The sequence below is a fragment of the Watersipora subatra genome, chromosome 10, assembly GCF_963576615.1.
Source record: "Watersipora subatra chromosome 10, tzWatSuba1.1, whole genome shotgun sequence".
In the NCBI taxonomy this organism is placed as follows: domain Eukaryota; kingdom Metazoa; phylum Bryozoa; class Gymnolaemata; order Cheilostomatida; family Watersiporidae; genus Watersipora; species Watersipora subatra.
The window spans coordinates 33980119-34005120 of record NC_088717.1 but is presented as its reverse complement, the minus strand read 5'-3'; the positions used below and the strand labels follow the sequence as shown (position 1 = coordinate 34005120).

The 25002-nt window shown below is 34.2% G+C and overlaps 1 protein-coding gene across 1 annotated transcript; it reads left to right on the top strand.

The window, feature by feature from the left end:
- The first annotated feature begins 6919 nt into the window (after positions 1-6919).
- On the top strand, positions 6920-24796 carry LOC137406991 (methylcrotonoyl-CoA carboxylase subunit alpha, mitochondrial-like). The gene is made up of 6 exons (XM_068093591.1): positions 6920-6943; positions 9716-9837; positions 11602-11759; positions 18738-18931; positions 24158-24337; positions 24689-24796. The coding sequence occupies exons 1-6, from the start codon at positions 6920-6922 to the stop codon at positions 24794-24796; spliced, it is 786 nt and encodes a 261-aa protein (XP_067949692.1).
- The last annotated feature ends 206 nt before the right edge of the window (positions 24797-25002 follow it).

Here is a 25002-nt window from a genome sequence, read left to right as displayed (position 1 = left end):
TCTCCTTAGACTCATCAGCAAAGAGATTAGGGTACTTTTGTAACTTAATTGTACTGATAATTTATTGTTTCTTCAGCTTTTTAAAGATTTATTAAAATCAAGCAAAATGACATCAATTCCGGAATTTTGAGCATCAAAAAATGGTACTACCATGACAGTAGCTGCCGTATAGGAAGATGCGGCCCTGATTGGGGAGTTTTAAGAACACAAATCTGAAACTTGACATGAGTATTTCACATAATTGATGAAACACCAATCTTGAAAGTTTGAGTCTAACTTGACCTCAAATTTAGTAATTTTTTGTATTTTAATTTGTATTCTCAAGCCATGACCACTGAATAAATGTAAGTCAAACTATTAAACTGATATGACTGTCATATAAGACAGTTATGTCAGTGTGTCTGTATCTGACAGTGTGATGACCTGGTGGGTAGTAGGGAGTTTCTATCGATAGATTTAGTAGCTGAAAATCTAATGCACCCAGTTTATAGATTTTTTCAAAAATTTGAGGAAGCTTTTTGTATATTTGACATGCTTTTTCTTCAAACATAGTTAAATATATTATTGGAAGGTGTAGCGTTGATATCACACAACAAACCCGATACCCTGTAGCAACTTACTATCTTCAACAGCTTTTGTCACAGATACTGACTGGAGGAAGTGGGGAAGTTTTCAGATAGTAGAATAATATTTATACAGGTCATAACGATGAAGAAATAAATGTTATGTAATGATTTGTTTGGTTAAGGTTTCTATTTGCTTACATCAAACTAACACCTTTAAAAATATGAATTACTGCTCTTGAAATTTGTCAGATACGCTGCAAGAATGTTCAGTTTCCATTAGCCACTTGGTGTTTACTTGCAATCACTTTCATGTGAAATACAGGTGATAAATTCAACTCATCACAATCTAAAGTATACTATAATTGATATGAATACGCTTGAATCCTTCTTAGTACAGAGTATTATATAAACACTTTACTTCCAAGTTTAAGGATACTTTATATAAAGGTCTGAAGTGTATCAAATGGAGTTAGCAGTTTCCAAACTGTGTCATATTAAATTAGAAGAAACCGGTGTTGACTGCAGTATGGTTGTTTAGTTGTCAGATTTGTACACTTCTCTTATGCTTCTCTTATGAAACTAAACCTGAAATTTAACCAAAAATATCGACTTCTTATTGACTGATCCAAATTTTATGTTCTAGAATAAAATAGTTTTTGAGAACACTCAGCACTTTAAAAATATGTAAATTTTTATAGATAAATACTAGGAAATTACATTTAATTTCTTCCTTTAATTTTGAAGCTACATGAAGATGTTTAAAGATTTTTTGTTGAAATACTGAGTCACCGATGAGTAAATGAGTGGAGACATGCACAAGTAGTAAAACTGTTTAGTTAGTAGGTTCTAGATATTCAAGTACAACAAGTCTTTATGGCAAAAGTTAAAGTGAAGCAAACAGCTATTAAGCATTTTAATTATTTGAGCTAGCCGTCATTCAGTGTACACTAAATGTTGATGATACAACAACTATATACATGTAGTAATTTTAAGAGATTATATGTTGGTAAATCTGACATGATAAACACATATAGATATATACATGAGCCCTTCAAGATTATCCTGAATACCATTGAAATAGAAACTTATTAACCATGTCTAAGTTGTTATTGAGCAGAACTATTAAATAATATTACAGAGATGCTGACTATTGCTGTAAATCTATAAATAATAATCTGTATCTCTTTAATTGGTCAGCAGTTGTAATATAGTTAAACATAGTTTATGTTGTAAATCAGGGGTCTGCAACCTGTAGCCATGTGGACTCGTTTTCTGCAAGAAGGAGCGACAGGTAGTAAGAGACACAAACCCTTTTGATATTTTATATTAAAAAAAGTAAATACTACATGTAACAGCTTTGTTCAGCTTTAAGTGCCTGTATACCATGTTTACACCATGAAATGAAAATGTGTGACATGTACATGTATAATAATTTAACTGCTGAGAAAACAAAATTACAATTTTGCAAACAACAATAAAATAGCTAATAATAACTTGAACGTAATGTACGAATATTACATTGTTTTTACGGTTACTTAAAAAATTGCAATTTCAGGTATATGTCATTCTTTCTTTTAACAGAATGCCGAATTTAAATTTTAACTGCAGCAAATATTCTAAGTGTCATCTGTGTGCTGTCATTTGGTGCGTAAGCTGAGTAAGCTGTTAACCTGATTAATAAAAGACAAGACCGTCTTATTTTTAAAGTCAATGAACAGATGCTCAAGAATCTTAACAAATGATTCTTTAATACATTCTCAGTCCGTGAACGGCTTTTCATGCCTGACTATTTCTTGAGCGGCCACAACACTAGCCTAAACAGTTGAATTTGCCGATTTCACCCACTTTTTCATATGATTTTTGCTCTAATTAGCCTTATGCATCAGCTCCAAAACAACCTTTTTTTCTCATCTCTCTCTGGACATTTTTGAGCAAAGACTGTGTGTTTGTTCCGAAAGTGTCTAACAATTTTGACTTTTTGTTGTTTGCAAAATCCTCATTACATATTAAGCAAACTGGTGAACCAGCCTCATCAGCGGTGAAAGCAAACGAATCAGCCCACATATGATTATATGTTTTATTTTCGTCTGTCAATTTTATTTTTTTAGTATTTGTCACAGTTTGTCTACCTGTAATAACAAAAATCAAAAATTGTCATGGCGGCTTTTGTAATTTTGGCGATTATATTAACCCATAAATAATCATGCATAACAAGCGGCAATGTTTGATTTATTAACATAATTACAATTTTTAAATTATATTACAAACTCTAGTGATAAAACTTTTATATTTGTATGAATTACTTGGCATATGGTAAAAATTGAAAAAAAACGAAAAAAAATCCAAAGTCAGAGGAAGCCGCTGTAAAAGGATGAAAGAGCCGCGGGTTGCCGAGCCCTATTCTAAGGGAACTCTGAGCTACATTACTAAGAATCATATCAGTGTTAAGAATGTTTACCTAGACTGATATGACTACACTTGAACCTTATCTTAATACAGAGTATAACATGAACCAACTGAGGTTCATCAGTAAAATACTTACTATACTTCAGACAACTGATCATTATTAAATGAAATTTCTGTACCAGCTAGACATTTGTACTAACAACATGGTCTAAGAGAACAAACGATCCATCTACATTTCAATGATGCGGGGTTTACTTAAGAAACTTTGTCAAATGTGATTTAAAAGAGCTTATTTTCTGGGAGAAATTATTACAAAGATCCGTATAAAGCAAAACATCTTTTTATTTTCTTTGCACTTTTCCTTGGTTTCCTCGGTTATGAAAAGAAAAAAAGACGTTGAGCAATTAATCGCTGACAATTGTATTGCGGAGTTAGTTTAGTATTTTTCTTTTAGCATTTTATGTTTAAACTAAATTGATCAGATTTTCTTTATTAAAGCTTCTTTAAATAAAAAGGCCGCTCGCTCTACCCCAAAAAATAGAATTGTTTTCTGCATAATTAAAATTAAATTTTAACAGCCAAACTGAATATGAAATTTGCATTTAATCATGTTAGAGTAGCAACATTTATTTTAAGCGATATGCAAATTTTTCACCCATTCAAAATGGAATAATTTCTTATAGTTTCTATTAAATAACATAACCAATGCTTAACCCTAACTCACAGATGTTATAAAGGGACAACTGAAATAGCATTTATATACTATATTTTATCATAAACTTTTATTGTAGTTGATGGGCAGTTTACTTGTTACCAGCTACAGATAATTAAAGTGATAAGGTTCTTAGAAATCTTACTTGCACTCAGCTAGTGTAACACCTTACTGCGAGTGATGCCACTTTTCGACCTTTTAGGATCAATCCAGTTTTTAGGTAGTAAATTAATGCAAGCATTGATATTTACCGACTAAAGTATATCTGTTCATTTCATTTGTTTTAGTTTTTATTAACAACAGTATCTGTATTTTTTACCATGATAATGCCAGCCCACAAGAAGTGTACCTGCATTAGCTTAGCTAAAAGTCATGAGCTGTGAATCATGCAGCATGCAATTAAAATATTTGATTATCTGAAAATTTTTCGGAGAGACAAAAAGGCAGAAACATCTTTGTGTGAGTTCCACACAATCACATGGTTCCTGAGAAACAACAAAATTGTTCTGCAAGTTTTTATTCTAATCATTCGACTCAACAATAAAAGCCTGCTAGTCTGATAGCTTGTATTTTAGTTGTTGATAGCTGTTCCAGATATGCTACCAACAGTGCAATTGCCCATCATTATTGACACTTTGGCTTTTAACACTGGTCATTAGTTGGTTTGCTAGGCCATTTTCTAGGACTATTTTAAAGTGTCCAAGTTTTCAACCTCTTATCTACAGACATCATTAGGAACATCTAATTTTACAGTAAGTTATTTGTCTACTCTAACTACAGGTGTTTGATGGCTCATCATGTAATTTTGCACTTTTATCAATGTCTTTATACACATGTGTTAAGATGGACTTGACTGTTTTAATCTAAGATGCAATCGTTACTGGCGGATTGATCTATACCCAACAGAAGCTGGGTTCATTATATATTATCTATTTTAACCGGGGCGCTTTACAGTCTTATTAGCATTTGGAGGATATATCCTAACTATTGTAAGTTTTAATAACTTGCCATATGTTGAATTCAGTAAATGAATTTGCCTGTTTTCTACTAATAACTATGTATATTTTGTCAATAGTTTCTGCACATTCTTATTTTGTTTAAACGCATGGTTGTTCTGGGTTTGTTGTATACAAGGCAATTAAATGAAAAAAACAAATCAACTGACAAAAACATCTATTCGTTTGTCGCCATCAATATATCCTACCCAGATACCAGCATAATGACATCGCTGTTTATTTGCACACCCTCCCTGAAAATATTCAAATTCCGAGTGTCATATTTTGTGCATATATAAGTTTATACTGTATACCATGTGTCATAGAAATCGACAACCGACCACAGGAAAGGGTGCTGATTTCTTGCTCATTATGCGTTTTAGTTACAATTTAGAAGCGTATATCATACTGCAAACTGCGTAACTAGGGTATCCTGATATCATTAGCTTGAAAACTGATGCTATTTTAAAATGTATGCATACACATTTAATCCTTACCTACATGGAATGTATTTATACATAATTTTTCAAATACATCACAACTCTGACAATGGTAATTGACACTATCTACTACTTCTACTGAATAGCTATGGTTTCCAGCACATGTTTTATCTGAGCTATTGAAACACATATTTAACATTAATATTGCATATAAAGTGGGACAATATTTTGCTTCGAAGTTAATTCAAATATAGATAATACTAAATAAACTAAAACTTCTGTCCACCCACTGCAGGTTGTAGAAATTGGCTTACTTTCAATATATTCACAGAATCCTGAACATAATAAAGAGCCAAGATGTTTAAAATAGTTTGAACGTTTCGTTAAGTCTTGCTTTTTTCTAAACAGATCAAAGCAGTCACATGCTAGGTGATAAGTATGTATAATAATATATAATATGTTATCATCTTTTTATCCTTTGAGGCAATATCTAATAAACAGGATTTGCCTTGTGACACTCCAGGCTTTTGTGAATGGAAATTTACCGGGCTAAAAATATGAGGAAGTAAACAAGATGAGTTGTAGAATTGCGCAAACAAACATTACATAGTTACAGAATAATTTAAGGAACGCTAATGATTGTGTTGGCTATCTTGTTGTTATCTGCTAAAGATACTTTATCAAGATGAACTCTAGATCATTTAGACTGCTTAATATATTATATAACAGTAAATAGCTTGTTAACAGCTATTACCTAGTAAAATTTTTCACGATTCAAAATTTTTTGTGGTTCAAAGTTTTTATGGTTTAAAGTTTGCCCAATTGAGTTAAGATTCTCCAAACTATGTTTCATTAGCTTAGACAAAACTGTGTTGTGTGGATGCTTTTATGTATAGTTGTCAAGTTGTCACCCTCTTCTTGTGCTCACAATATGATAGTCAGTCAGTAAATTAGACAAAAACCACCACTGACAATGTGATTGCAAGTTTATTCTTTAAACAATGAATGATTTTTGCAATATATAGGTTCACATGATAAGTATTAAAAAATATAGCAAAATTTCTAGGAATTAGACTATTTTAATTGAATTTTGTACCAACAAACAGAAGTTTAGTGATTATCTATGGTAACATTTTACATTATAATTTATCTAATGTTTATAAAAATTCTAAAAGGTATCTAATCAAGTTAGGAGTCTCCAAACTGTGTTTTAAAAAATTAAAAATGTGGGTGTTGACTGTAGTAAGATTGTATAGCTGTCAGAATTCTACTCTCTTTTTTGCTCACAATATAAAACTAAGACTGAAAATTAACCACAAATACCATAGGAAACCATAAAAAACAATTGCACCTGAGTTTATCTTTTAGAATAAAATAGTTTTTGAGAGCTCTCAGTTTTTTAAGAGTACATAAATCTTTATTGAAATAAATAAAACAATAGATGAAAATAACAAAATATTTAGGAGTTTTCTGACAATTTCATTTAAATGTTGTAACTGCAACATGTTTATAAAGATTATTTATAGAAATATACTCAATCACTGATGAGTAAATGAGTAGAAATCACTACTGAAAAACAAGTAGATACAATCTACCTACTTAACTAAACAAGTAAGTTATTTGACAAAAGCTTGCGCAAAGCAGATGCCTTTCAAACAATTTAATTATATGTGCTAGCCATCAGTTACCATACTGTAGCCATTGATCATACAACAACTATATAATGTTTTTTCAGTGAGACGCTCTTTTAATAAATTCAACAATGAGATTTGAAATTATTATTTCAAAAACTTTTTAACAATGGAAACTAATGTAAGGATTGATGTAAGTTTTCATGAACCATACTTACATGTATTTTAGTAAGTGAATATTGAAAAAAATGGGCTGCACTATAGCCAAAGTTATAAATATAGCTATGTTACCAAATAAACCTACAATAAGGAAATATTTTGAAAGTTAACTAATCTTTAATTAGTATTAAAATGGTTTCTTTTTGTTGGTTGAGTTACTTCTGAATCAGAAAAGTGGTAGGATATTATTCAGACGTCGATCACACGAATAGAACTAGTTCTGAGAAATTTTCCTAAATGAAATTTAACAAGTTAAGATATTAGTTGAAACAATTGCAACTTTTCACAATGCTGTCACAGCAACTCTGGCAGCATTTTTATAAACAGTATGTTAATCCACCAAAACAGGGTTTAAACTTTGCCAAAAAATATTTTACTTGATAGAAATCTTTTTTTAGTTTTAATAGACTTAATAATTGCAAATAGAAACAACTGCTTGCTGATGATATAGACGGGGGCAGAATTTAATTTTTTATGTTTTTCTTGTCTTTAGTCTTCATCTTTTTTCAGTTTTATCTTCATTTTGTTGTCAGTCTTCCTGCATATTTAAAGCAATAAACTATATTTATCAGAGTATTATCTTGAATAGAATTTTAAAATAATTGTTGGTGATTGGGAGATATACTGAAAAGATTTCCTTGAATCGGATCATAAACTAATTATGTGTGAATTAGAGATATAATGAGGCCTATGAAAATGCTATTAAAACTTTTAACAAGTTACTAAAATTAACCAATCAGAATCTTTAACTCCGGAAGTAAACCTACACATTTAAATTTTGTATATGGCTACCTTGCAAACTTTAACAGGTGTTCTAAAAAGCCTCTGTAATATTTCAATTACCTGAGAAAGCTCAACTGAACCCAACGAAACTAACATTTAGTTCAAAGGTAAAATGTTTAGTAGCATTGTATTGTGTTTCATTATTAGATAGTTTGTGTCTGTGTTTTGTTCAAGTTGCAAAAATGAAGTTATATAACAGAAATGCTGCTTTCACAACTAAAACAATGAGTGTATGCCTAAAAAGTATGTATGGCCTAATTCCAACCAAAAAGCCATAAAATCTTTGTATCTATCTTTGTAAATCATTGTAGTGTGAATAGCTAGAAAATTGAGTAATTTCTGAATTGACTCGATTCTTACACAATTATAATGAAAAGGAATCGAGATTTGAGTACTTAATTTGTTGAAAAGAATTGAAACAGATCAATTTATTTTTTAAACCAAATAAACAACTCTGGTTGCTCCATCGTAGAAACATGTAAAACTGCCAATAAACTGAGTTTAGTAGTCAGTTGTTTATTCCGAGTTTTTGTTGCTTTGTTGATACAAATTGCTTGATTGTTGTTTTATTATAATTTGAAAATAAACCACCCTAAATCCTCTAATTTCATGATGAATAATAGTAACTCTGCTCAATGCAATTCGGTTTACTAAAATTTGATTCAAAGAAAACTAACCAGTAGGGACATGTTTTTTTAATACATAGCAAACTTTGATACAAATGTGATATCTGTTGGCAATTTGGTTTATCATTTTTACAAAAAGAAGCCTTTTTACTATGCTTATGCAGCTCTTAATTAATAAATGAAAATCATTTAAAATAAGAAAATGTGTTTCTAAAGTTTTTTCAAGTGTGATAGGAAAATTATTAGTTGATTTGCACAAGTTGATAAAGTTTCTTGCTAATTTTATGTTTTTTCAGTGTCTTTTAACACTGAGTAAGCTATCTCGGCATCCCGCGTAAAAGCTATTAGATCTTGTCTACAGCTTAATCTTCTGACTTTACTTTGTTTGAACTTTTATTATTTGTGAGTGATTTACTCAAACCATACTATTGCAAGCAGTTAGGACTGCCAGCAGTTTCCTTGAATTCATTGTCTCCCGACCAAATGAGCGAATGCGAAGTTTGGGAGTTTTTATGATAAATGCATGTGCACACAACTTACGAAAATTATTCATCAACAATGAGATGAGCCCTTGTATAAAAATTTCATCAACAAATTTAACCATCGTTTTGTAGATTAGTTAAAGTATAATAACGATACAAAACACATATAGGCCTATTTAAATATGTTACCAAGTCTTTGTAAATTATCGAAATTCTCTTAAAACTTACCCATTTGATCGGATTAAACACAAATAGATTTATTATGACGAAAATCGTCACAAAATGCTTGAAAAGCTTAGTTAAATAAAAGTTAAGACCGGAAATTGAAACGCCGAGCGACAGGGCATAGAACGATTAAGTCGTGCGCATTTAAAAAAAAAACGTGCACATTTCACCAGTCTATAGCATTGTCGAAAGTTTCTGTAATTAGCGTGGGAGTACTGAAATCGTTTCATTTCAGTAAAGGAAATGACGATGATATTTTTTTCTAACGATTCTTATGAGATTACGATATTTAATTATAAGTTTGAATATTCTTCTTGATAGTGTTAGCTATGAAGTTTTGAAATGTAAACAAAATTGTGCATTGGTTTTCTATTGTTACTGTATCCATACAGCTCTGTTATGTTATACAGTATCCATACAGCTCTGGTATATTATACAGTATCCATACAGCTCTGGTATGTCATACAGTACCCATACAGCTCTGTTATGTTATACAGTATCCATACAGCTCTAGTGTGTTATACAGTATCGATACAGTTCTGTTACGTAAGACAGTATCCATACAGCTCTGTTATGTTATACAGTATCTATACAGCTCTGTTATGTAAGACAGTGACATTGTATTTCTAGATTATAGGCCTGAATACCAACATCAATTTTATGCTGAGTCTTGCCAAACACCCAGAGTTTCAGCTAGGGAATGTGCACACATCATTCATTCCTCAACACAATGACTCACTCTTTCCGAAGAAGTCAGTGCTTTAGTCTAATTAATTGCTGCCAAACAGATATAAATAATGTCGATGCTGGCTAGTCTATTTCCTTAGAAGTCTGGTTTGAAGCATACAATACAGTAGTTATTCTAGCTCGCTGACTGACACCAAGGTCTTCTTCTTTTTACAAGTTGACCCTGTAATTAGCTCACTTAGCATTCATTCACATTGCAACATAGCAGCCGTGCATGAAGTCACTTCTGCTCTGGTAGTTTAATTCGGGCTGTGCCAGTTTGGCCTGAAACCATTGTAACTCTTTATTGTATACAAAAAGTTAAACCTTACTTCTGTAGCTCTGTGCAATACATTGTTAACCCTAATAGTACTGTGGTGATTTGATCTGTCTGGTGTTATCATGTTGTGTATGTTTATTGCAGAAGGTACTTTTGTTTTGTAGCAAACAAGCTAATTTTCAAGTGCTCACACCAGATGATTAATATAATATTTATGAGCACAAGTGATATTTTGTACTTGAGAAACTTCAGTAGAATATCATCTAATACGCGATCTACTTTTTTTCTAATTTGGTAAGAACAAAAGATAGGATAACTCTAAGTTTTCTGTTTAATAGTTTGCGGGTATTTGTGCTCCAAGTGCCAAACTGTTGCCAACACATGTTAAGAACGCCCTAATCAAGGTTTATATAAACAAGTCATTGATTTCTTATCGTTTATCATCAAGATTAACGACGGTGTTAAGGACGATGGTTTCTCATCAATTGAAAGATAATCGCAGTCAAACATATTGTAGTGGTTAAATGCTACTGCTTTATTTTGTCTGTTCTGTTGTAATATGTGTTTACATTTTACAAGTATATTTATAGTGATTGATTGGCAAATCTGTTAGCAGAGACTGGGTTGACTCGGATCAATTGTTTGGCGAGGTATTTCATATGGTTATAGTATCAAAGATACTATTAGTTGATACCCGATGCTTTGTAGCTCCGGCTGTCTTGGCTGAAGTCTAGACGTTCTACATTCAGGAAATACTCATATTGCTGATTATTTTTTTCTTGTGAAAAGACAACCCCTTTTAGTTGAAGAAATATTATTGATCTTGGCCTCATCATCATTCAAGTTGTACCGATGTAATAATTAACCTAATCAATGGGAATATTAGGCTATTGCGGTGTTACTCTGAATGAGTCTATGCCGCAACCTTGTACCTCAGCCTAGTTATAGTTCATTTTAATAGAAAGCACAAGATGGTTGTTTCTTCTTTGGTTCTTAGCAAACGTCAGTCATCTGCATCTGCAAATAACTATAAATATAATAATAGCAATACATTGTTTTCACTTCTATTGCCAGCCTGTTAGACTAGTTTTTAAATTTCCATCGAAAACTCAAAACAGTTTTTCATCCACTGTCTTTGGCTTTGTTAGGTAGAAACTAGGTACATCGGTCTTACCTTTATTTGTTGACTATTTTGGTCAGATCGTGAGGACTCTTGAGATACAGTATTTTATTATTATTATTATAATTATTTTGTTGGAATAACACTGGACTGCTCTCTGTGTCTAGGCGTGTTTATTTTATTGCTGTGTCATACTTGTTGGGATTTCATTTTTGAACTGTTCTTTTTGTCGGTTTTTTACCTGACAGCTGTCTTCATAGTCACATTTCTTCCTTCTTATCACTTTTTCTGTAACTCTTCTATCATCGTGCTAAATATTTGCTACCAAGGCTTCCCCCTTTCCCTCTGCGTTGTTTATCATAACGTTGCATTATTCCTGTCATACTATAGGGACGTTACGCATGAGGAACTGCTTTTGGCTGTCACCTGTCTCTTATCAAACAGAAGGATCGGCTCACCCAATAACACAGAAGCATTTAGTTCACTAGCCAGTGCCAGGTTCAACCATAACAAGGAAGAGATTATCACCCTTCAACACGATTCTACAGGTGCTTTGCAGTGTCTATCGTCAGTTAGCAATTGTCTGCCCATTACACTCCTGTTTGCTATTCTCAAGCAGTAGTTCTCTATTCATTCTAGCACTTGTTTAAGCGCAGTCTATGGAAACACTCCAAATATCTGATATGAAGATAACAAAATTGTTAGTAATTATAATGTGGGTTTAGGCTAGGCTCAGGCATTGAAAATATTTTGTATGTTTTCAAAGCTAAATCTTTTCTAACCTTCAAGTTCAGCTTAATATCGTCCAAAGTCTTAGAGCAATTTGTAAAGGCTGTTTTTCTGTGAAAAACAGTCTTTACAAACTCTCTAATTTTTTAGGCTTATTTAGTACATACAAGCTTGGTCTACAAATATGAAAAAGGGAGGAGAAATGCATCGTTGACTACATATAGGGGTACATACGAATAAACATGAATAGGCAAATCTGAAAAGTAAAGGATGCAGCTCCGAAAATTTAACCCTTTTGCAAGTTTGTTATCAGAGTTTTTCCTTCTGAGGCAAATTAGATTCAAAGAAAGGGGGACATCATGTTTTACGTTCACTAATCTATTCATAACTCAAAAACCGTATGTTTAATCTTTATGAACTACGAGCTGCATGCCCGGTGTTGCATGGGTAATAAAATAATTACTCACTGAATTTGAGTAACTTACCTGGTAAGTTAGCAAACTAGTAGGCTAAGTATTTACTATAACAATAGCTGTGTTTGAAGCCAACTTACTAATCGTTAATGATCAATCATGCTAGTAATAACCAATAAGAAATTTCCTTTAGCACGAGTATTTTAACTGATATAATGACTAATAATCCGTTGTATTGCAAGTAGTTTGTGTGGTTTAATCGGCAAGCTAATTCTTCCAAAACTAGAGGTATAAAGTTCAAATCCAATACGAAGCACATTTTGCATTTCTGAAACTTTATCGCTATAACTGGTCAGACGAACAGACACAGGTACATAGATATATAAAAATGATCAGTAGAAAATTCTCTGCAAAAATCATACTAATAATGACTTGATTGGATTTAAATATATGAACTTTTCAGGGATGCAATGGGTTTCACCACAATTTCAAATATATATATTACTTTCCAACATAAGGCTACTCAGCCCTAGCGCGTCATCAATGTCTGCATCTTACTAAGGTTCACTTCTAAGATTATTAATGACTAGACGCATATCAGTATTTAAATTATTATTATTAATTTTGAGTCGCTGCAATGAGGTGTTAACAGCATCATTATGGCTTACTAATTGTTGTGGTTGCCTTGATAATAGTGACTAACTTGTCATAAATATCGCTTGTTAGAATAATCATAAGTACAGTCTGAATTGAAATCATTTGAGCCTAAATACATCCACTGTCTTAAACTAAGACAGTTTGTCCATAAGCTAGTTCACATCCTGATCTGAAGCCCTAAAACATTTTGATGAAAGATCAGAAGTCTTTACAGCCGCGGCGTATGAAGTACTAGCGCTTGGAAGCCATTTTTATGGCATATTTTTATTGCATGCCCAACTTCAGAGTTTTTCGGTTTTTCTTCAAAATTTTGAAAATAAAATGATTGAGTTAATCAAGAGTTTCATCAGTATAATTTGTGCTGACAAAATAATCTCTTGTTTGATTCGATCTGATGCTTCGACGTGTATGAAAAACTAATCTCCAAAAACTCTGACACAGGCAAAATGTATATCGCCATGCGATAAATTGTTTGTTTCTATTTTTAACACTTTAAAAGTAACACGATTGAGGTAAGTAAAAATTCTGTCAGTTTAATTTATTTTACCCAAAGGGTTTTTCGTTTGACTTGGTCTGAAGCTTCGATGTTCAGTAAATGCTCCTATAAGGTAGGTATACCTCCTATAAATTCGATTCCAGATAGCAAAGTGTCAGGTCATGGCAAGTTCTCAAATGCGATTTGAATGGTAACATATCTCGCTGCACTTTTGAAAGAAAATGACAAATGTATAGTATTATATCTATTATATACACAACTTCCATGACAATTTAGTTCTTTGTGGTAGATATTCAGATGTGTCCACAAAAAGGGAGAATATGTAGCCGCGTAATTGTTCATAAATACTCAGAGGCAACTGATTGGTGCAGGCGTTACAGCCTTTCTAGCGATCTGAATGTCACGAGTTAGAGTTTCATCAATAGCTATTTCATCCTAACCTTGATCTTTGGATAGAGATAGACGTCGAACAGGTAGACACTTTTCATTTTGCAGTAAAAAACATAAAATACTTGTTATTAGTTTTACTTTGTCGAATAGATGTTGCTGTCTAGAAAAACTAAACAAATCATTGTACGTGGATGTTGATTGGTTTGATAAACTATGGATATGCACTCCCCATCAACTTCTTGTAAAATTACTGCAATCATGGTCTATAAAACCAGTAGATATAATCAGGAAACGGAGAAAACTTGTCGATGCGAGCCCATTGAAAAGTTAAGTGTAGTTTTTCTTTTTTGTATGGTCAACGAGGTACATTTGGAAATATCTTGGAATGGATAAGGCAATTTGCATGTATTTTACGGTTCGTATAGTGTGAATTCCCTGTAACCTTTAAACGTTCCTGGAATGGGTTATTTACTGTATATGAAAAACTGATTTAACAAAATACTCATGCAAGTGATATAAATGAAGTTCTGCTTATGGGAGAGTGAGCGGTGAAACCAATGTCGCTACTCCTGTCAAAGGGTTAAAACTTACACATAGTTAGTTACAATACTCCCACTCAGTTTATGATTTAAAGTTTAAAACTGTAAAGTGGTCATGAACTAGGAACAGAAAAACTATGTTGTCTCTAAACCTACTGTAGGTTGTGTCGGTCAGACTGTAATCGTAACCTACGCATAGCTCATGTCAGTACATAGTGAATATGTCATTAGGTATTGGTTTCATTACTAAATCCGCGATGTTGTCAGTGGATGGACAGAACTCAGTATGGACATCTTCATTCTCTATGGCTTCACAAACAATATATTTTACGGATATGAAGTTAGTCCGTTTACTGGTTTTATTCTTATGAGCTGTTGCTGTGGCGGATTGGTTGTTGGTGCGTTTAGTGCAGCGGTTGATCGTTGATGCGTGTAGTACAGCGATTGACCATTCACTATGTTTTCATGGTGCGCAGTACTGCGAAGCAGCCCCCTCCGAAGTCGAGGGGATTGCACGTTTCCATGCTGCGCAGTGGTTTTCAGCAAATTAGCCAGAGAAGAGAAATTGTATAAATCGAATCGCCTGATGGAGAAATAGAATCGATCGCGGATACCGAACATCATAAACGGTCTTTTTATGATTCTGTCGTCATTATACTTGTATTTACAATACACATTCACAAGGTTTTACAAACCTTAACACACTTTTTACAAAGTAATATATTTTTAATAAGTATTTTTAGGTAATATATTATTTAAACGTTAATTTAGGACTTGCCACCTATTTTTCGAAGTGTTGGCATCGATAACAAAGTCCAGGAAAGTAACCACCTCATCATCCTCGTGAATGCAGACTATAATTAAATTTAGGTGAAAGAAGATCGGAAGAATAAAAAAAAACAAGATTAGCAGGACAACCTTTGTACTAGTTTATGGCCCTCGAAGAATCCGTCTCCACGGCATGAGAGCTATGCGCAGCCACTGCGCAGTCGCTGTTTCCTTGCTCGGAATTTGCACTGGCTTTGCACTGATCAGTGCGCAGTGATTTCAGTGCGAAGACGCCGTTTCCATGATTCGGAGATAGCGCAACTCCGAAGCACTGCGCATCATGGAAACATAGTGAATGATGCGTATAGTACAGCGATTGATTGCTGATACGTATAGTGCAGCGATTGATCGCTGATACGTATAGTGCAGCGATTGATCGCTGATACGTATAGTACAGTGATTGATCGTTGGTGCGTATAGTACAGCAATTGATCGTTGATGCATGTTGTACAGCGATTGATCATTGGTGAGTATAGTACAGCGATTGATCGTTGATATGTATAGTACAGCGATTCACCATTGATGTGTATAGTACAGCGACTGATCGCTGATACGTATAGTGCAGCGATTCCCTGTTAGTTTTTTATAGCCGAAACCCCTATGACTGATAAAGGCAATATCGTACCCTCTTTTTATGAATGAAACAGAAATGCACACAATATAATGAGAAATGGGCATATTCAGAATATATGAAAACAATATGTTTTTGGAAAGTCATTCTATTGATAATCGGAAAGTGATGAATGATGTGTAAAGTGATACCGTAGAACGAAAGCTGTTGTTAATTTATAATTTGTGATCATTTCTTGTTGAAAATTGCAGCGCAGTACGTACAAATGTATCATGTTTTTTCGTTATAAAAAAGTCTGAAATTAGATTTTTCGACAACAAATACGCTTTCGTAGTTTTAACAATTGACCCTTATACCTTCGTTGACCAACAGCTCTAATCGGTGAAGTCTTGATATAGTAGAACGGGTTGAGTTTTTATGTCCAACATCTTTCAGCAGCTGTCGCAGCCCTGTGCGTTCACTAATCCCATCGAACAGAAGTATACGCAGAATATGTTGGGCAGAATGCGATGAAGATTTAAAGCTTGCTGCACTAGCTTGTCGGTTCTGCCAGCATTCAAAAACACCTCTCTAGACTTGGGATGTCTGTCCGCATGCTAGCACAGCCTGCAGTTGTGTATGCCATCATCGGTTTACACAACCCGATCAGCAACCAGGTTGCCCTTCAGATAGTAAATGATTCATTTCACAGCAGTCATGCGTTCTAGCGGTACACACATTGGACATAGCTAACAATCCCACTGCTTCAGTGATGTCCATATAATCGACCTGGCAGCATAAAATATCGATGATCGATTGATATATAAGCCAAGATCATCACAAATTAGCTTAACATAACACGCACTTGTTCCGTATTGAATTTCTGGTATAGCTGCTGGGTGAATCATTTTTGGTTTAGTTGTAGGGAGTTGTGTCCTCTTTCAGTAACCACACCAAGCCAATGGTGTGTTTCTTATAGACGGATTTTTGTGAAACATCAAAAGAGTACCTGCTTAACTTCTTTCAGCCATTGCTCAGATTCTGAAACAGTGTTCAGATCATCAATGCTCATGCATGTTATTATTATCTACATGTTTGTCTAGCTGATATATACTCATCTATCAGTAGTTGACTAGGTAAAATTGAAAGATTTGAAATATCAATCTAATGCTTCCTGCCAGCATTTAAAGGACTCTTTGAGATCATAAAGTGATGTTTTAAGCTGACATGTTTTCTTTGCCAGATTCGATGAATCCTGCGAGTTGTGATTTGTAAATATATATACAAAACCTGACTAGGCAGGGAACTCTATAGAAGAAATCATGCACCTCCGAAAATTTAAAACATACAAACTGTTGTTTACAAGAGATTGCTATATCACCCAAACTGGGTTGTTTTTTTTCCTGTGAATAAGATGAATACGCACCTTTTCACAGGAAAAGGCTAACCGTTAGAAATTTACTTTTTCTCAAAGTAATATTAGTCACATTGAACATTTCTCATGCCTTCAAATTTCTTTCCACCGAAGTTTTCAGATGCCATTATAAGGTGGGCATTTTTAAAAGCGAGTTTTTGATTATGCATCCAAATTCTAGCATTTAGTAACTAAAGTATCAAGTTAGAAACCTGTTTGTGTGTTTTTGAAATTCTTTTAGGATTTGTATAAGACCTCAAACACACCACTTTTTTGAGAAATATGATGATGGAAGTGCTGAAGTCTTATTGATAACATAAATATTAGAACTGGTTCCTTATGATCAATTGTTATAAATGGGCTGTCTTGACAATGGTTTATTAAACTTACCCTAAAATGGCATCAACCAGCATAAATGATTTCACTGATGCGGATTTATAAAACAAAAATTATCCTTGTTGGAGTTTGAAAAGTCGTGACGATTTTCAGTTGCAACCGTTTAAATAGCTACTATATGTTATGTTGTGTATACTGTCTCGTCCGCCCTTCAACATGCGGCCCTTACCGCCACTTAGTCCACTTGTGCCCCTCACCACTGCTCTTGCACCTATTCATTCCTCCTTGTTCCCTTTTCCTATTCCCTGCATCCCGCCCCTTTCATTCTGCCTGCTCTGTTCTCTCCTTGTCCCACATATCTCACTGGAATTATCACGTATTTTCTTTACTGTTCAACCGTATTTAAAAGCTTAGCCACGAGAGACCTTCATCTGTGTCAGTCAAAGCAGTGTTTGTGTACCATAGACAGTGCTATCTTTCCGATTTAGTTACATGCTCCCTCAGCTGGGTCAGTTGGCATCTTAGGCGCCTAAAATTTACTTCCCCGGATATTAAGGCTTTCTATTTGAACTAGATTAGAGGTTTAAGCAAGAATGATTAAACCCTATTGCATGCTACAAAATAGGGAACCGTGATGTTCTTGATAATAACAAAGAAATGACAATTTTCATCAGACCCGCTGGTATCAATAAATTGACTGAACAGAAAATGAACGCATATCTTTGATGTGATTATTGTGTTATGGTTGAATTATTTATCCTTGTAGCCCTTTAGTGATTGATTGGTTGTCTTGAGTATGATAATGATGGTGTAGATTTTAGGTGAGGTTGTAAAATGCTCATTTTATTTATTTTGCTAATTTATGTCTTTTTGGATAATTTAAAACATTTTTTAATGTAAAAATAACTCAAAACCAATATTTAATATATAATACAGTGTGAATTTGTAATCGGAATAACATTGGTTTAATTTTTGGAAACCGAACCCTCGTGTAATTTCGAATAAGACATATGACTTTTACAGCTCGAGTTAGAGATAACAAATATTTTAAACTGGCAGGCAAATATGTTTTTTTTATTCTACATTTATTGCTCTGTTTCGTTTAGGCTACTTCGACTTCGTCATTCTGTTTAGTGTTTGTGTATCTTTAAGACATTTCATCTCACTTTTTTAGATAGGAAATTGCGAGCTGTCTCTCATGGAGATGGTTCATTGAGCATATCAGAGGGTGATGTGCTGTCAAGAATTGAAGGAAAGATGATCAAGTGTGAGAACACCGGAAGGAGCACTGCCGTGGTGGAGTCCAACGGACGGGTACTCAAATGTGATGCAGTTGTTATGGATAATAATGTCTACTTATTTACAGAGGTAAGTACAGTTTTAAGACAACCAGTGTTTATTGATCGAGGGATAGAGTAGAAATCTGCATTTATTGACTAAAAGTGGTTTTATTTTCAGTTAACTTTCACTGACCAAAATATCTGAGTCGCCGATCATGCTTAGCAGTGAGTGGGTCCAATTCCAGCCTTTTTTTGCTCCCCAGCATCATTATAGTTTTTGTGTCATTCCTCATTCTATCTTTTAACTCTTTGAACCCTGGCCATTCCTGTCAATGAGTGTCAGTTACACTGGCCATTCCTGTCAATGTATGTCAGTAACCCTGGCCATTCCTGTCAATGCGTGTCAGTAACACTGGCCATTCCTGGCAATGTGTGTCAGTAACACTGGCCATTCCTGTCAATGTGTGTCACTAACACTGGCCATTCCTGGCAATGTGTGTCAGTAACCCTGGCCATTCCTCTCAATGTATGTCAGTAACCCTGGCCATTCCTGTCAATGTATGTCAGTAACCCTGGCCATTCCTTGTCAATGTGTGTCAGTAACCCTAACCATTCCTGTCAATGTGTGTCAGTAACCCTGGCCATTCCTGTCAATGTGTGTCAGTAACACTGGCCATTCCTGTCAATGTGTGTCAGTAACACTCGCCATTCCTGTCAATGTGTGTCAGTAACCCTGGCCATTCCTATCAATGTGTGTCAGTAACACTGGCTATTCCTGTCAATGTGTGTCAGTAACACTGGCCATTCCTGTCAATGTGTGTCAGTAACACTGGGCAATTTGTGCAACGGTCCGAAGTTTTTAAACTTTTATCAAATGTATCTAAATGTTGACATAATACAATCATATTTGGTAAAACACTAGGAAAAAAGTCGGACAACCCACAGCAAATGTCATCAAACAGAAAAAAATGGTTTTTCCCCCATTATTTAGGCTAAAACTATAAAAATTTGTATGATTTCAAGAAACTCAGAAAAATATTTACAGTAGCATCATATTCATCAAGCACACATTCATCATCAATTCATGACTCAGAATAAACTGGAAAAGTATAGTTAGTATCATAAAATTGTTTATTTGCCTCACCATCATCCATGACCTACCAACCAACGAACGAGTCGTATATATTTTTTCGCGATATCATTCTAATAAAATTTGTTATTATAATGAAGGAAGTAGATAAAGATATTTAAAAACTTCTACAAATGGAAGTGAAATCTCTGGTCTAACATTTTGTGCAAGAATTAATTTGATTGGTTTATCCTGTTACTTAGAAATAGCCTTTGGAAATAGGGCCATGTAAATGCTGGCATTCTGGCAGCTAAAGTTTCTGACACACCTTACGCAACACTGCACTGTGACTCACTGGAATAATTTCCATTAGGGTTCAAAGAGTTAAATCGTCATTAAAAAAATGTAGACAATTTTTTTCACAAGCAAATTATTTAAAAACATATTTATAGTTTTTCATTGTAAACCCTCAAGAATGTCCCCAAGCGCTATCTGGCTATAAAGTGAAGCAGTCGCTCATGGAATATAGCTTCGGGAGGTAGATAACATGCCTAATTCGTATTTCACCCTTTGGCTGGGTTAAAGCCCCGCAAAAGCACCCGAAAGTCATGTAATTTATTTTTTAAAATTCAATAAAATCGGTAATTTATGAACAGGCATAGCTCAAACTGAAATTTATTTCTATGAACAAGATATTTTATACACAAACATTCATTTACATATTTACTACTACAAAAAACTACAACCATGTACAACTGTCCCTGTATGAAATGCTTGAAAGCATTCCTTTCGGTAGAGTCCAACGCTATAACGTAGCCGTGCAAGCTACCATAACAATCGTTTTTCTCTGCATATTCCAAGAATATTTGAAGTCCAAAAAGTTTACATCACTTCTATCATCCGAATTATTTTTATTCCGATCAGACAAAAGATCACTAACGATATCAGGATCAAATAAATTTTTATTGTGCCCTTCCGAACGTCAAGCCGTTGTTGGCTGGTTTGTCCAACTTTTATTCTTTTCCAAGGAGGCGCGATTTCTTTAGCTTTTAGCACAAAGCAACGCCTCTCAGATAATCGTTTCATATGGTAATTCATGAATTTGTATCTTGTTGATGGTATTTAAAACTTACTAGCGTTCATATCCTTATTAAGTTGACAAGGAATGAGAAGAGGCTTTGTAATTAATAATGATGAGAAAACAACTCCTCATTTACTCCTTATTCACAAAATTAGGATTTCAATCTGCAACTCCGATCATTAGCCAATTCTTTCATCTGTTTATATCAAAGAGTGCAATTCATACTTATGAAAAGGTATTTCAACTTAATCCATGCATTTTGTGTTTCAAATAAGGAATAATTTATTCAGGGCAAAAGTAGAAATAATTTAACAAACATTGCATCGTGAAGTTAAAGTCACTTCATCAAAGGATTGTGGTACGTTTTATAATACCTTCTGATGCCATACTCAAGGTCTAGGGAATTGTGTTAGTTGTTTGTACCGATTATGTACACCATACACGCTGGGTTTGTTGACAGTAGATAAGAGCAGCCTTCTCGATTCATCGCTAAACACTGCTGCCCAGTATTTTTTATAACATAATTGTTCTTAATTGGCCACTTCAAGGCCGAGGCAAGCTATTCAAAAAATGAGTTGAGAGAAAACTAAAAATGTATATACAGTAGACGCTCCTATAATCTAAATTTCTGATAATGCAAAAAATTTATGGGAAGTTTTTGCTTCATACTATGGAAAAGAAAACATATAACGTTAAGTGTCAAGTCAGATGGGTTTTCAAAATTGAATGAAAAGTTAGTTTATCTCTCCGCACTTGCGGAAGAAAAAACGATGTACGCATAGCGTTATATCTATTGCGTATATAGTGTATCACTTCCGTGACATTCTAGTTCATCGGAATAGATCATCAAATGTGTCGACAAATCAAAGCATAGGATAGCTGGGCAAGTGTTTATAAATACTTTAAGGCGATAGATTCGTGCTGGTGTTACACCGTCGGTCTCCCAATATGAATGACACGAGTTGGAGTATAGTTGAAAGGGTTTTTTATTACCTTGATCCCCTGCATTCAGATAAAAGACGAACAGATAGAACCGCTTTTTATAGTAAAAATATTTTGTTGTTTGCCTTATTGTGGTCATACAAAATATTTGTTATCGGTTTCACCTTGCAGAATAGACTTTGTTGTTTAAAAAAATAAGCAAATGGTTGTAAATGAACGACGAAAATGGGCATTTTCCATCAGCTTGTTATAGAATCCCCGCAATCACAGATTTCGATGCAAACTAGTAATAGTGCAGTTATGGTACAGCTCACAAATTAAAAGAGTTAAATCGAGTTTTTCATTTGTGCACTGTCAAAGCAACAACAGCGACTAAACATGTCGTTATATGTGCGCTCAGTCAGTTTTATTTCTATTTTTGTATCAGTCAGTTTTATTTGTTCTTATGGATTTTATTTTCAATTTATTTTATTCTTAACTTCTACTAAAGTTCACAACAGAGACTGGTCTTTGGTTAAACGTTGCAATCTGATTTTTTTCTACATAAACTTTTGCGCGAAATCCGTTGATTACCAAGGGAGCGACCGCCATAACATCGCAGCCAAGCCGCATAGACGGAAAAAAACATCTCCCGTTCAGTGCAGCTGATGCATCAGGTGCAGTACATCTTGTGACAAGCTGTTGTGTTGCTCGCCCGCTCAGCGGGAGGACAACTCCGCAAAAACAACAGTTTGTCAAGACAGGCTATGTCAAAGGGGTGTGTTTGGAAATATCTTGGAGTGGATGAGCTCCTACAAAGTAAAAAATCCGTTCCAGGAACGTTTACGTTATAGGGAATTTACGTTACAAGAACAGCACAATACATGTCAATTGCCTAATCTGTTAAAAGATCTTTTCAAACCTACACCTTCGGCCATGCAAAGAAGAAAAACTTAACTTTGACTCGACTCTTTTAATTTTTAGGCTGTACTGCAACTGCAGCATTATTGGTTTGCATCAACAACTTTTCTCCTTTTTTTGATCAATTTTACAGGTTTTATTGACCATGATTGTAGTTATTTTAAAATAAGTTGATCAGAAGCGCACATCTTTGAAGTTTAATTACAACAATTTGCTTGTTTTTTCTAAACAGCAAAGCCTTTTCTTCAAAGTAAAACTAATAAAAAATATTTTATGCGTCTACAATAAAGACAAACAACAAAATATTTTACTATAAAAAGTGGTGCTACCTGTTCATGGTCTAACTGTATCCAGGGATCAAGGCTAGGATAAAAGACAACTTTCGACGCTATTCCAACTCGTGACATTCAGATTGTTATACCGATGCTGTAACATCTACACTAATTGATCGCTTTTGTATTTATGAACATTTGCGCAGCAGCTGTTGTCTGTTTTGTCGACGCATACGACGATCTATCACGACGAACTAGATTTTTGTGAAAGGTATGTATATATAATAGATACAGTTTTATACGGGTGTCGTTTTTTCTCTCGAAAGTGCGGCGAGATTGAGTAACATTCAAATGAATATCAGAGCTCGCCCGACTTGAGACTTTACGTTATATGGAATTTTTTATGTAGTAGGAAGCAAAAACTTCACATAAATTCTTTACGTTATCTGGAATTTGCGTTATAAGAAGTATAGGCTATTCGAGAGTCTACTGTATGTTCATTTATTCTTATCTCATATATTGATTTATCCTTATTGCATATATTGATTTATTCTTATTACATGTATTGATTTATCCTATTACAAATATTGATTTATCCTTATTGCATATATTGATTTATTCTTGTTGCATATATTGATTTATTCTTATTGCATATATTGATTTATACTTATTGCATATATTGATTTATACTTATTGCATATATTGATTTATTCTTATTACATGTATTGATTTATCCTATTACAAATATTGATTTATCCTTATTGCATATATTGATTTATACTTATTGCATATATTGATTTATTCTTATTACATATATTGATTTATCTTATTACAAATATTGATTTATCCTTAGGCATAAGCTAATTTGGCAAATTTGAAGTTTTTCTGCATACTTGATTATAGTGCTCCCTACCACCTTCGCTGTTGGATTTTTGGAGGTAAACAAAGAGCATCACACTTACTTAATATGGTAATCACATTTTCTCTATGTCTAATAGAATTCCTTTCTGATTCATATGCCAATCTTATTTGATGATGGCTTTATTGTAGCATGGGTTGGTACATCTGACTGTCCCCCTGCCTAAATACCAAACTTCTGATATGGCTGGAGCCACACCCTCTGATGCTCTGGCTCCAATGCCAGGTGTAGTAGACAAAGTCTTCGTTCAACCAGGAGAAAGGGTGGAGGAAGGCCAGCCTATGCTAGTGATGATCGCTATGAAAATGGAGGTGAGGCTATGAATCTATTTCGTTTCCTGTTATGTTTCTCTGTTTGGGAGAGTTTATAGCTTTTTCTTGGCTTTGTCAAAGAAACATCAAATAGAGACACATCTCTTAAACCGGATACAGCTAAAGTCCTATTTTTGAACATTCCCACTTAGCATCTCATTCTTTAGCCTCTTCTAGTGTAACAGTTGTTATCTCCTGAGCGTTTATAGACATAATAAGTTAGGGCACAGCTGAAATCATCAGATGGTTTTTTCCAGAGCTGTCATTTCTGACTGGTTCGTGCACTTTGTCTCAAAAATACTTGTTGTCATATACTATTGTCATGCTGATTATTTGTATTTGCTTTAATAGTATGTGATCAAAGCACCAAGAGCCGGGCTGGTGGAGACGGTGCCCTTCCAGGCTGGTACAACTGTTCAAAAGGGTGCAAGGCTTGTTCATATCGCTGAAGAAAGTTAAATTGAGAGTTGCCTAACCCTACTTCTCTAAAAACTATTTGTTTAACCAGAGACATAGTCAGAAAATTGTACATGCCTGTGTCAGGTCCAGTTGATCTAGACCATGTTGCCTGTTCTGCCATTCGTGTAAGCTGATGGATTGCGTAGGCAAAGTTCTGTCATAATAATTCCCCTAGTACCACCAGTTTCACTCTTGTTTGCTGACTT